Genomic DNA, 11,953 nt, shown 5'->3' with positions numbered 1-11,953 from the left:
TCTAGTAGCATGACTTCCAGAACAGGATTACCGTACCACTCTGGTGCGGATCTTACTCTGGTTGATCTACGAGGTTCGGTAGTAACTTGATCTGAAGTTTCATGATCATTATCATTAGCTTCCTCACTAATTGGTATAGGTGTCACAGAAACCGGTTTCTGTGATGTACTACTTTCCAATAAGGGAGCAGGTAAAGTTACCTCATCTAGTTCTACTTTCCTCCCACTCACTTCATTCGAGAGAAACTCCTTTAGAAAAACTCCGAATTTAGCAACAAAAGTCTTGCCTTCGGATCTGTGTTAGAAGGTGTACCCAACAGTCTCCTTTGGGTATCCTATGAAGACACATTTCTCCGATTTGGGTTCGAGCTTATCAGGTTGAAGCTTTTTCACATAAGCATCGCAGCCCCAAACTTTCAGAAACGACAACTTTGGTTTCTTGCCAAACCACAGTTCATAAGGCGTCGTCTCAACGGATTTTGATGGTGCCCTATTTAACGTGAATGCGGCCGTCTCTAAAGCATAACCCCAAAATGATAGCGGTAAATCTATAAGAGACATCATAGATCACACCATATCTAGTAAAGTACGATTACGACGTTCGAACACACCATTACGCTGTGGTGTTTCGGGTGGCATGAGTTGCGAAACTATTCCTCTTTGTTTCAAATGTAGACCAAACTCGTAACTCAAATATTCTCCTCCACGATCAGATCGTAGAAACTTTATTTTCTTGTTATGATGATTTTCAACTTCACTCTGAAATTCTTTGAACTTTTCAAATGTTTCAGACTTATGCTTCGTTATGTAGATATACCCATATCTGCTTAAATCATCTGTGAAGGTGAGAAAATAATGATATCCGCCACGAGCCGACACATTCATTGGACCACATACATCTGTATGTATGATTTCCAACAAATCTATTGCTCTCTCCATAGTACCGGAGAACGGTGTTTTAGTCATCTTGCCCATGAGGCACGGTTCGCAAGTACCAAGTGATCCATAATCAAGTGGTTCCAAAAGTCCATCAGTATGGAGTTTCTTCATGCGCTTTACACCGATATGACCTAAACGGCAGTGCCATAAATAAATTTCACTATCATTATCAACTCTGCATCTTTTGGTTTCAACATTATGAAATGAATATGTGTATCACTACTATTCGAGATTCAAAAATAGACCACTCTTAAGGGTGCATGACCATAAAGATATTACTCATATAAATAGAACAACCATTATTCTCAAATTTAAATGAATAACCATCTCGCATCAAACAAGATCCAGATATAATGTTCATGCTCAACGCTGGCACCAAATAACAATTATTTAGGTCTAATACTAATCTCGAAGGTAGATGTAGAGGTAGCGTGCCGACGCGATCACATCAACTTTGGAACCATTTCCCACGCGCATCGTCACCTCGTCCTTCGCCAGTGTTCGCTTAATCCGTAGTCCCTGTATCGAGTTGCAAATATTAGCAACAGAACCAGTATCAAATACAGGTGCTACTGCGAGCATCTAGTAAGGTACACATCAATAACATGTATATCACATATACCTTTGTTCACCTTGCCATCCTTCTTATCCGCCAAATACTTGGGGCAGTTCCGCTCCCAGTGTCCAGTCTGCTTGCAGTAGAAGCACTCAGTTCAGTCTCAGGCTTAGGTCCAGACTTGGGTTTCTTCTCCTGAGCAGCAACTTGTTGGCTGTTCTTCTTGAAGTTCTCCTTCTTCTTCCCTTTGCCCTTTTTCTTGAAACTGGTGGTCTTATTGACCATCAACACTTGATGCTCCTTCTTGATTTCTACCTCCGCGGCTTTTAGCATCTCGAAGAGCTCGGGAATAGTCTTATACATCCCTTGCATATTATAGTTCATCACGAATCTTTTGTAGCTTGGTGGCAGTGATTGAAGAACTCTGTCAATGACACTATCAACAGGAAGATTAACTCTCAGTTGAGTCAAGTGATTATGATACCCATACATTTTGAGTATATGTTCACTGACAGAACTATTCTCCTCCATCTTGCAGCTATAGAACTTATTGGAGACTTCATATCTCTCAATCCGGACATTTGCTTGAAATATTAACTTCAACTCCTGAAACATCTCATATACTCCATGACTTTCAAAAGGTCGTTGAAGACCCGGTTCTAAGCCATAAATCATGGCACACTGAACTATCGAGTAGTCATCAGCTTTGCTCTGCCAGACGTTCATAACATCTGGTGTTGCTCCTGCAGCAGGCTTGGCACTTAGCGGTGCTTCCAGGATGTAATTCTTCTGTGCAGCAATGAGGATAATCCTCAAGTTAGGGACCAAGTCCGTGTAATTGCTACCATCATCTTTCAACTTTGCTTTCTCAAGGAACGCATTAAAATTCAACGCAACAACAGCACGGGCCATCTATCTACAATCAAACATAAACAAGCAAGATACTATCAGGTACTAAGTTCATGATAAATTTAAGTTCATTTAATCATATTACTTAAGAACTCCCACTTAGAAAGATATCCCACTAATCCTCTAAGTGATCACGTGATCCAAATCAACTAAACCATGTCCGATCATCACGTGAGATGGAGTAGTATCAATGGTGAACATCACTATGTTGATCATATCTACTATATGATTCACGCTCGACCTTTCGGTCTCCGTGTTTCGAGGCCATATCTTTTATATGCTAGGCTCGTCAAGTTTAACCTGAGTATTCTGCGTGTGCAACTGTTTTGCACCCGTTGTATTTGAACGTAGAGCCTATCACACCCGATCATCACGTGGTGTCTCAGCACGAAGAACTTTCGCAACGGTGCATACTCAGGGAGAACACTTATACTTTGATAATTTAGTGAGGGATCATCTTATAATGCTACCGTCAATCAAAGCAAGATAAGATGCATAAAAGATAAACATCACATGCAATCAATATAAGTGATATGATATGGCCATCATCATCTTGTACTTGTGATCTCCATCTCCAAAGTACCGTTATGATCACCATCGTCACCAGCGCGACACCTTGATCTCCATCGTAGCATCGTTGTCATCTCGCCAATCTTATGCTTCCACGACTATCGCTACCGCTTAGTGATAAAGTAAAGCATTACAACGTTATTGCATTGCATACAATAAACCGACAACCATACGGCTCCTGCCAGTTGCCGATAACTCGGTTACAAAACATGATCATCTCATACAATAAAATTTAGCATCATGTCTTGACCATATCACATCACAACATGCCCTGCAAAAACAAGTTAGACGTCCTCTACTTTGTTATTGCAAGTTTTACGTGGCTGCTACGGGCTTAGCAAGATCCGTTCTTACCTACGCATCAAAACCACAACGATAGTTTGTCAAGTTGGTGTTGTTTTAACCTTCGCAAGGACCGGGCGTAGCCACACTCGGTTCAACTAAAGTTGGAGAAACTGGCACCCGCCAGCCACCTGTGTGCAAAGCACATCGGTAGAACCAGTCTCGCGTAAGCGTACGCGTAATGTCGGTCCGGGCCGCTTCATCCAACAATACCATCGAACCAAAGTATGACATGCTGGTAAGAAGTATGACTTATATCGCCCATAACTCACTTGTGTTCTACTCGTGCATAACATCGACGCATAAAACCTGGCTCTGATACCACTGTTGTGGAACGTAGTAATTTCAAAAAAATTCTACGCACACGCAAGATCATGGTGATGCATAGCAACGAGAGGGGAGAGTGTTGTCGACGTACCCTCGTAGACCGGCAACGGAAGCATTGACACAACGTAGAGGAAGTAGTCGTGCGTCTTCCCGATCCGACCGATCCAAGTACCGAACGTACGACACCTCCGAGTTCTGCACACGTTCAACTCGGTGACGTCCCTCCAGCTCCGATCCAGCAGAGTGTTGAGGGAGAGTTTCGTCAACATGACGGCGTGATGACGGTGATGATGTTCTACCGACGCAGGGCTTCGCCTAAGCACCGCTACGATATGACCGAGGTGGAATATGGTGGAAGGGGGCACCGCACACAGCTAAGGAACGATCACGAAGATCAACTTCTGTGTCATGGGGTGCCCCCTTGCACCCGTATATAAAGGATGGAGATGGGGAGGTGCGGCCGGCCCTAGGGGTGCGCCTGGAGGAGTCCTACTCCCACCGGGAGTAGGACTCCCCCTTTTTGCCTTGTTGGAGAAGGAAAGGGGAAGGGGGAAAGAGGAAAGGGGGGCGTCCCCCCTTCCTTATCCTATTCGTACTAGGGGGAGGGGGCGCACGGCCTGCCCTGGCCGGCCTCCTCTTCTCCCTTAGGACCCATGTAGGCCCATTAACCCCCCCCCCCCCCCCCGGGGGGGGGGGGGGTTCCGGTAACCCTCGGTACTCCGGCAAAAATCCCGATTTCACCTGGAACATTTCCGATATCCAAATATAGGCTTCCAATATACCGATCTTTATGTCTCGACCATTTCAAGACTCCTCGTCATGTCCATGATCACATCCGGGACTCCGAACAACCTTTGGTACATCAAAACACAAAAACCCTAATTACGATCGTCACCGAAATTTAAGCGTGCGGACCCTACGGGTTCGAGAACTATGTAGACATTACCGAGACACATCTCCGGTCAATAACCAACAGCGGAACCTGGATGCTCATATTGGCTCCTACATATTCTACGAAGATCTTTATCGGTCAGACCGCATAACAACATACGTTGTTCCCTTTGTCATCGGTATGTTACTTGCCCGAGATTCGATCGTCGGTATATCAATACCTAGTTCAATCTCGTTACCGGCAAGTCTCTTTACTCGTTCCGTAATACATCATCCCGCAACTAAATTATTAGTTGCAATGCTTGCAAGGCTTGAGTGATGTGTATTACCGAGAGGGCCCAGAGATACCTCTCCGACAATCGGAGTGACAAATCCTAATCTCGAAATACGCCAACCCAACAAGTACCTTTGGAGAGACCTGTAGAGCACCTTTATAATCACCCAGTTACGTTGTGACGTTTGGTAGCACACAAAGTGTTGCTCCGATAAACGGGAGTTGCATAATCTCATAGTCATAGGAACATGTATAAGTTATGAAGAAAGCAATAGCAACAAACTAAATGATCAAGTGCTAAGCTAACGGAATGGGTCAAGTCAATCACATCATTCTCCTAATGATGTGATCCCATTAATCAAATGACAACTCATGTCTATGGCTAGGAAACATAACCATCTTTGATCAACGAGCTAGTCAAGTAGAGGCATACTAGTGACACTCTATTTGTCTATGTATTCAAACATGTATTATATTTCTGGTTAATACAATTCTAGCATGAATAATAAACATTTATCATGATATAAGGAAATAAATAATAACTTTTATTATTGCATCTAGGGCATATTTCCTTCATGTTCATCTTCGCTGGGCACGATTACCTCTTGAAGCCCGCTTGCTGTCATGCTTTGGTGCTTCATTCTTGTCGAAGGGCTCCATCAACATTTAGCTAGTCCTCCTGTAGATTTCTTGTGTTGTGTGTTGTGGTGCCTGTAAGCTGTTTTGGTAGCACCTTGTATCTGCCGTTTTCAGTTTCTTTGTTTCTCTTTATCGTTGTATGGGGCCGATGTAATTCCTGGCCGGTTGATGGCTTCGATAATTCAAAGCCGGGCTCTTCTTGAGCCTTTGTTCCAAAAAAATAGGGCCTTCCAAAATAAATGCATAGATCAACCGAAAGACATCATCATGACAAAAATTATCGCCCTACCTACAAGATGGAGATCTGCCCTGACCTCGCCACACACACCAAGAAATCTGGCGATCTAAAGTGGCTTGCCAAATGAAAATTTGAATCTTAAGAGGAACTTGTATAGCCCATAGTGCCTTGGCAAAGCGAACTTTAGGTCCTTTGGCAAGTATGGGGGTAGGTAGATTTGACAGAGAAGCTACCTGAAGCTTCGAGATCCTAGCTAATAGTGTCCATGAGGGAGTTGGTAGTTACAGGTTGTAAAAGATTCATAAGAGCTTCCCAAGCAATTGTTTCATTCGTCGTGAGCGATCGAAGAAAACCCACGTTGGCACTACCGGACGCAAACACCTCACTAACCAAAATGTGGGGATCCGCCCTGATGACAAACAAAGAGGGAAAGGATGCATAAAGATTGCGCAAAAAAGGAAAGGATGCGTATAGAGGTTTGTCTGGAATCCATTTGGCCAACAAGAATTTGGTGTCAAGACGGTTCCCCTTTGGTGTTACAAGCAAAGAAATAAGAGCTGCGGAAATATTTGGCTTTAAGTAACCGTGCCCAAAGGCAGTCGTCGTTCTGTGAGATTTTCCAAATCCATTTGGTAATAAGGGCGAGGTTCATCTTTCTAGAATTCAGAATCCCGAGGCCTCCTTGGTTTTTATGTCTGCCTATCTGACCATATGATATTTGTGAGTAAATATCATAAAACTACTGCTTTACAGGCTATGGTTCCAAAAAACTACCTATTTTTAACTTTTCTCAGATAACTATCAAGTGGGTAGTCGGCTGTTTAAAAAAACCCCAAAATCTTCGTTGTTGAAAAATTAAGCAAGTTTATGACAGGTCGGGCCCGCACCTAAATGATCCGTCTATTTGACCGTTAACTGACATGTGGGCCCCACATGTCAGTGTCTTGAAACTTCTCAAAACTGCCATCGGGTCCCTACAAACTTTTCAAAAACGCAATCGGGTCCCTGCAAACTTTTGAAAAAGCAATCAGGTCCTCCCGTGGTCATGCGTCAGCAGCCGCCGTGAGGGTCGCTGGCCAGCAGCCATGGTGCCGCCGTGGAGCTCTCTTTCGTCACGACCAGCAGCCATGGCGCCGCCGTGGAGCTCCCTTCCATCATGACCAGCAGCCATGGCACCGAGCAGCGGCGCCGCCGTGGAGCTCCCTTCCTTCGCGGGCGCCGTCGTGGAGCTCCCTTTCGTCGCGACCGTCCATACCGGCGGGGCAACGCCTTTGGAGGGCGGCACGTCAGACGGCATGGCTGCAGGCCGAGGCTGGCGACGCGTTAGGGGAGAAGATGCCATGGTGAGGAGTTCCAGGGAGAGGGGGCAATAATGGAGGCGGAGGAGCGGCTGGCCGACACCGACGAGGTCGAAGGAGGGGCGACCGACGCTGGTGGAAGGAGGCGACCGGCGCTGGGGAAGGAGCGGCGGCCAGCACTCTGTCGACCTCCTGGGGAAGAAGAGAGGCAGGAGGAGTAAAAAGAACGAGGAAGAGAGCTGACATGTGGACCCCATATGTCACATAACGGTCAAACAATCTGTTTTCTTACGTGCGGGTCCCAATTGTCATAATCACGATCAATTGTAAAGCACTGGATGTTTTGGGTTTTTTGAAACAGCCAACCACCCACTTGGTAGTTATCTTAGAAAAATTAAAAACTGATAGTTTTTTGGAATCCTAGCATGTAAAGTAATAATTTTATGCTATTTATTCAATATTTGCATTTTTGGGATCGACTTCCTAGAAAAATCTATCCCGCACTTTCTCAAATTCAGACTGTACCCCTTCTAAACAAGCCCATGGCAAAGGTAGGAATCGTAGAGAGACACGCGTTAGTCAGCGTAGGACGAGGCGCAAAGACATGAGCTTCACTTGCCACACATCACATCTTTTAACAGCCTTCTCCCCGGTAGGATCCCACTCCGACTCCACAGTGATTTTGTTAGCGCATGGGAGCCCAAGGTAGCTAATGGGAAAAGAACCATTAGTACAGTTTAGGAGATCCGCTATCCATTGACCCTCTTCCTTGTCCTTCCAATGGAAATTGCTCCACTTTTTGAGTAGTTGGTTTTTAACCCTAACATCGCCACAAAGCAGATGCTCAGAATCTTGACCGTGGCTATGCTTAGAGAATCCGATTGAAAGAAAACCACCAAGTCGTCAGCGTATTTGAGATAGTCACATCTTCAGGGATAGGATTTTTTTTTTTTAGAAAAGGAGGATGACCCCCGGCCTCTGCATCTGGAAGATGCATACGGCCACTTTATTAGTTATTCTTGTGGACTTTACAAAGTATTACAACAATAAGCCTGAATCCACCATCTTGGCAACACATGCTACTACTCCTATCCAAAATGATGAAGGGGTGCTAGCTGGGCCACTACCCAAACACTCACCTAAGCATAACATCAAAAAGCCGGAAACCGAAATATATTCAGAAGCCCCAGCCGAGCCACATACCGGGCCTGGGGCACAATCCGGTCAGACACACTCGTGTGTCGTCGCCACCATCTTCCGCAGGTCCATCTTCAGATCATATTGAGGCTTCTACCTTGTGTGGCCACTCTGCCATCGACGTCACCATGACGCCAGACAGCAACCTCCGCCCGCGCGAGTCCATCTCCGCGTATCGGGCGGCGAGCCTCCACAGCGCCATGCCGCCAATCCTCGCCGCCATGAATGAGTGAGATGAAGTACCGCTCCACCACGGCATGTACAGGGTGAGGAAGGGCGAGGTTCCCATTGGAGACACGGCCGGAAGGGCCGCCACCAGGAACCAGACAAGCTCGCAATACACACCCAGCATCCCCATGCCCAAGTCGGCGTCTTCAAGAAGGTGACGGCACTGTGGCGCCGCCGCCGCTTAGCCACCGGGGCTAGGGTTTTCACCCGGGCGCATGGGAAGGGGGGAGGCAGGGGATATTTAGCCTCGGCGCCGCCACCAAGGAGGGAATGGCGTCCGGGACGTCATCAACGCCGTGGCCGCCATCGGCGGCCAAGGGTTTCCCCCGGCCAAGCACCCTGCCGCCACCTCCGAGCCAGCCACGACATCCGCAGGCGCGAGAACGCCGGAGATCCAGGCCGGCCGGAGGTCATGCATCACGAGCGGACCAGGATCGCCTCCGATCTGATGCGGGGAGCCCGGGGCCTCCATGCGCCAAGACCTGCGCCCACCGGGACCTCGCTGCCCGCGCAGCCGAGGGGAACCGGCCTACCTCACCTGCATCTTCAGGGATAGGATGAGGGACGACCTCTTTAAGGTGGCTGGCAGCCCTAACCTTGTCTAAGATGGCAGAAAACGAGTATGCCACCATGTCGAAGAGCAAGGGGAGATGGAATCGCCTTGGCGCAGACGACATTTGTTTTGGAAGAAGGAACCCACCTCTCCGTTAATACATAGTATACTACAAGTAGTATGCTCGTACCTTCACAAGAGAGGAGCAGCCTCAGAAACAGAAACTTGGACTGAAACCTCTGAAATAGTCCGATCTACTTCTTCTACGCTGCTACTGCACCTGAAATTATAGCAGAAATGGAGATAATACTACAAGAGTATGCGGTTCCTCCTCTCTAAGTAAGGGGTGAACAATCCGTTGCCTGTTGTCTTCATACTCTCTACATGGCCCTTTGCTTCACGCTGTTTTCTTGCCTCTTTACCGAATGATGAAGCACAGGCAATATGCTAATTTCTTTTCCTTTTCCTAAAGATGATTTTACACCTTGCAGGTTTTCATGGGATTCGGCGGCTTAGCGCAGAGCAAGATATTGACATTAGGATTTGCATTTTTTTTGACAGAATCTGGGAGTCTGACAATGTACACGGTGATTTTTCTGCCTTGCCGGGTATGGTTTCGACGCGTACAGCCACAAGGCACATCGGCCGTATTACCCAGACTTCAGTTAAGAGCGGATAACGCAAAGCGTCTAAACCAATAATAGACAAGCCTATATGTTCATGGCCATTACATTTCTAGTGTGAGACTTTTCCGACAAGCGTCTAAATGCCCCCGTCCTGGCACCTGCCAACAAAAATCCTACCTTAAGCGCAAGCTTATATGATGGACCAAAGACGCATACACCTGGCACTTTTTTTTTCATCAAAGCTTACTATTATAATTCACTTTCAGATATTAATACAAATATACAATTCCTCTGTGGTCAGCAGATCCAAAGCTTTACTGAATCATTAGCTACAGCAAAACCAAATAAAGAATTTCACAACGGAAGTGCTTTGCAAAATACCAAATGCATAAATTCAACTAGAGATCACATCAGTAAAAAAATACCAAATGCATAAAGTCAACTAGAGATCACACCAGTAACAAGTCCGACTGAACCTTTTAGTACACTAGCAGGTTGACAATATGCACTAAGATTTCGGATAACAATAATAACTAATTGTTATGGATAGCAGGGCCTATCACAGTACAGTTTAACCCCATCAAACTAAGTCATGTCCCGAATAACAGCCAGTGCTGGGCAAACAAGAACAAGGGTAACAACTTTCTTTGAAAATGAAATGATGCTTAATCTGTAGGTTGACCAAGCGTTGCTCTGATGTCTGAACTGGAAATCAAACAAGCAGAAGTATAAGCACCAGCAAAGTGGGGGGCCATGATTGAAGCAGATTCGGAGGTACACAGACAATTTTTTCAGACGAAAGAAGAGCCAGTTTTTGGGAGGAAACACAGGGGTGGTTTAAGGTAAAGCTACTACCCCTCAGCATCTGCTAATGGCTCTGAGAACAGAGGAACATAGGGTAGAAATTTGTGCGCACTGTTTCTCTCAAGATTAATGATACAGCCAACTTTCTGATGCCACATGTCATATGACATCAAGGTATCACCTCCACACTGAGCCAGGAAAATTGTGTCGCAATCTGGATGAATCTCAACCACCCTGTACATCTCCCCAGTCATGCTCATAAGCGTATTGATGCTGGCAGTATGCTTCAGGACCCATTGTTTACTGTCCCAATCCTTGAGGCACCAGAGTGCTATCTCAGAAACTAGGATTTCATTGTTATTATTGACAGAAGCTATAGCATAGTGTAAGCACCCCTGCGACAATCCAATAGTACCAAATTTTGAACCGTACGGCACACAGATAGTCTTCCACACTTTCCCCTCCATGTCCACCCCCACCAGCACATACTCACCGTTGGTGTCCACCACGTTACCCATGATGTACAGCATACCACCAACAAAGACACATTTACTCCTGAACAGGGTAGCTTTCTCAACTATCCCACTGTCTCTATGAATCCAGGCTCCTGTGCGAGACGAGTAGATGTTCACTCCTGCGATCAAAGTTTTCGGAAAGGTCCGCTCGAAACAAAGAACATAGAAATGGGACGAGACTGCTGGATCGAAAGCTAGGCCTGCAGTATGGTTAAGTCTGTTCATTGGCTCCGGCTTTTGAGGTTGAGGTGGCACCTCCACCCACCTCCCGGTGGCGGGATTGCACACAACAAAATGGTAATCATGCCTGCTGCTGTTGTAACGGCGGTAGAGAAGGAGGCCATTGCAAGCATCCACCTGGGTGATGCCCTCATCCTTGTTAGGATACAGGTAAGGGAGGGAAGGGTCAAAGGAGGCTGTGCCGCCGGAGAAACCGGCAAAGTGGTGGCGATACCCGTTGCTGCAGAAGGACGTGTAGAGGAAGCCAGCAAGGGTCTGGGGCAGCTTCTTGTGGTTGGCGGGGTCGGCGATGAGGTCGCGCCAGAGCACTGAGACGCACTTGAAACGGTGGACGGATCTGGCTGGGAGGCAGGAGAGGATCTCCAGGATGAGGTCGACATTGAACAGGCTGGTCGCCCCCGCCGTCGTCGCCTGCGGATGGTCGTCCAACCTCGGCTTGGTGTTCCTCTCGAAGATCTCCGCCTCCTCCATGGAGCTTGGCTTGGCGTTCCACTCCAAGATCTCCCCTTTCTCCGCCTCCTCCATGGAGGAGGAAGGGCTAGGCAGGGGACACGGTCAGACTAGATCTATAAATGGAGAGAGAAAATCATAGATCTGGCTGAGAAAAATTAACCCGGTGGTGGTGGTGGTCCTGTGGGGAGTCGGAAAGGTACCTTGGTTTGGCTAACGATAGCGACGCGTGCCGGCGGTGAACGGGGATGCGACCGGCGGCACTTCACTTCTCAGAGGATGGACACTGGGGAACAACATCACCGACGCTGAACATAGAAAGAGGAAATTGGCATATGCTTGGATTGGATAGTCGTAG

General features: G+C 46.9%; 1 protein-coding gene across 1 annotated transcript; it reads right to left on the bottom strand.

The window, feature by feature from the left end:
• Positions 1-9,923: 9,923 nt before the first annotated feature.
• LOC125523778 (F-box protein At2g23160-like) lies at positions 9,924-11,681 on the bottom strand. The gene has a single exon (XM_048688846.1). The coding sequence runs from the start codon at positions 11,668-11,670 to the stop codon at positions 10,438-10,440; it is 1,233 nt and encodes a 410-aa protein (XP_048544803.1). The 5' UTR covers positions 11,671-11,681; the 3' UTR covers positions 9,924-10,437.
• Positions 11,682-11,953: the final 272 nt, after the last annotated feature.

This window comes from Triticum urartu, chromosome 7, assembly GCF_003073215.2.
Source record: "Triticum urartu cultivar G1812 chromosome 7, Tu2.1, whole genome shotgun sequence".
Lineage (NCBI taxonomy): Eukaryota > Viridiplantae > Streptophyta > Magnoliopsida > Poales > Poaceae > Triticum > Triticum urartu.
Note: the sequence above shows the minus strand (reverse complement) of the source record. Positions and strands in the feature narration are given on the sequence as shown.

Excerpts from the sequence above, each read along its gene's own strand:
- LOC125523778 (XM_048688846.1), bottom strand. The coding sequence starts at position 11,670 with ATGGAGGAGGCGGAGAAAGGGGAGATCTTGGAGTGGAACGCCAAGCCA.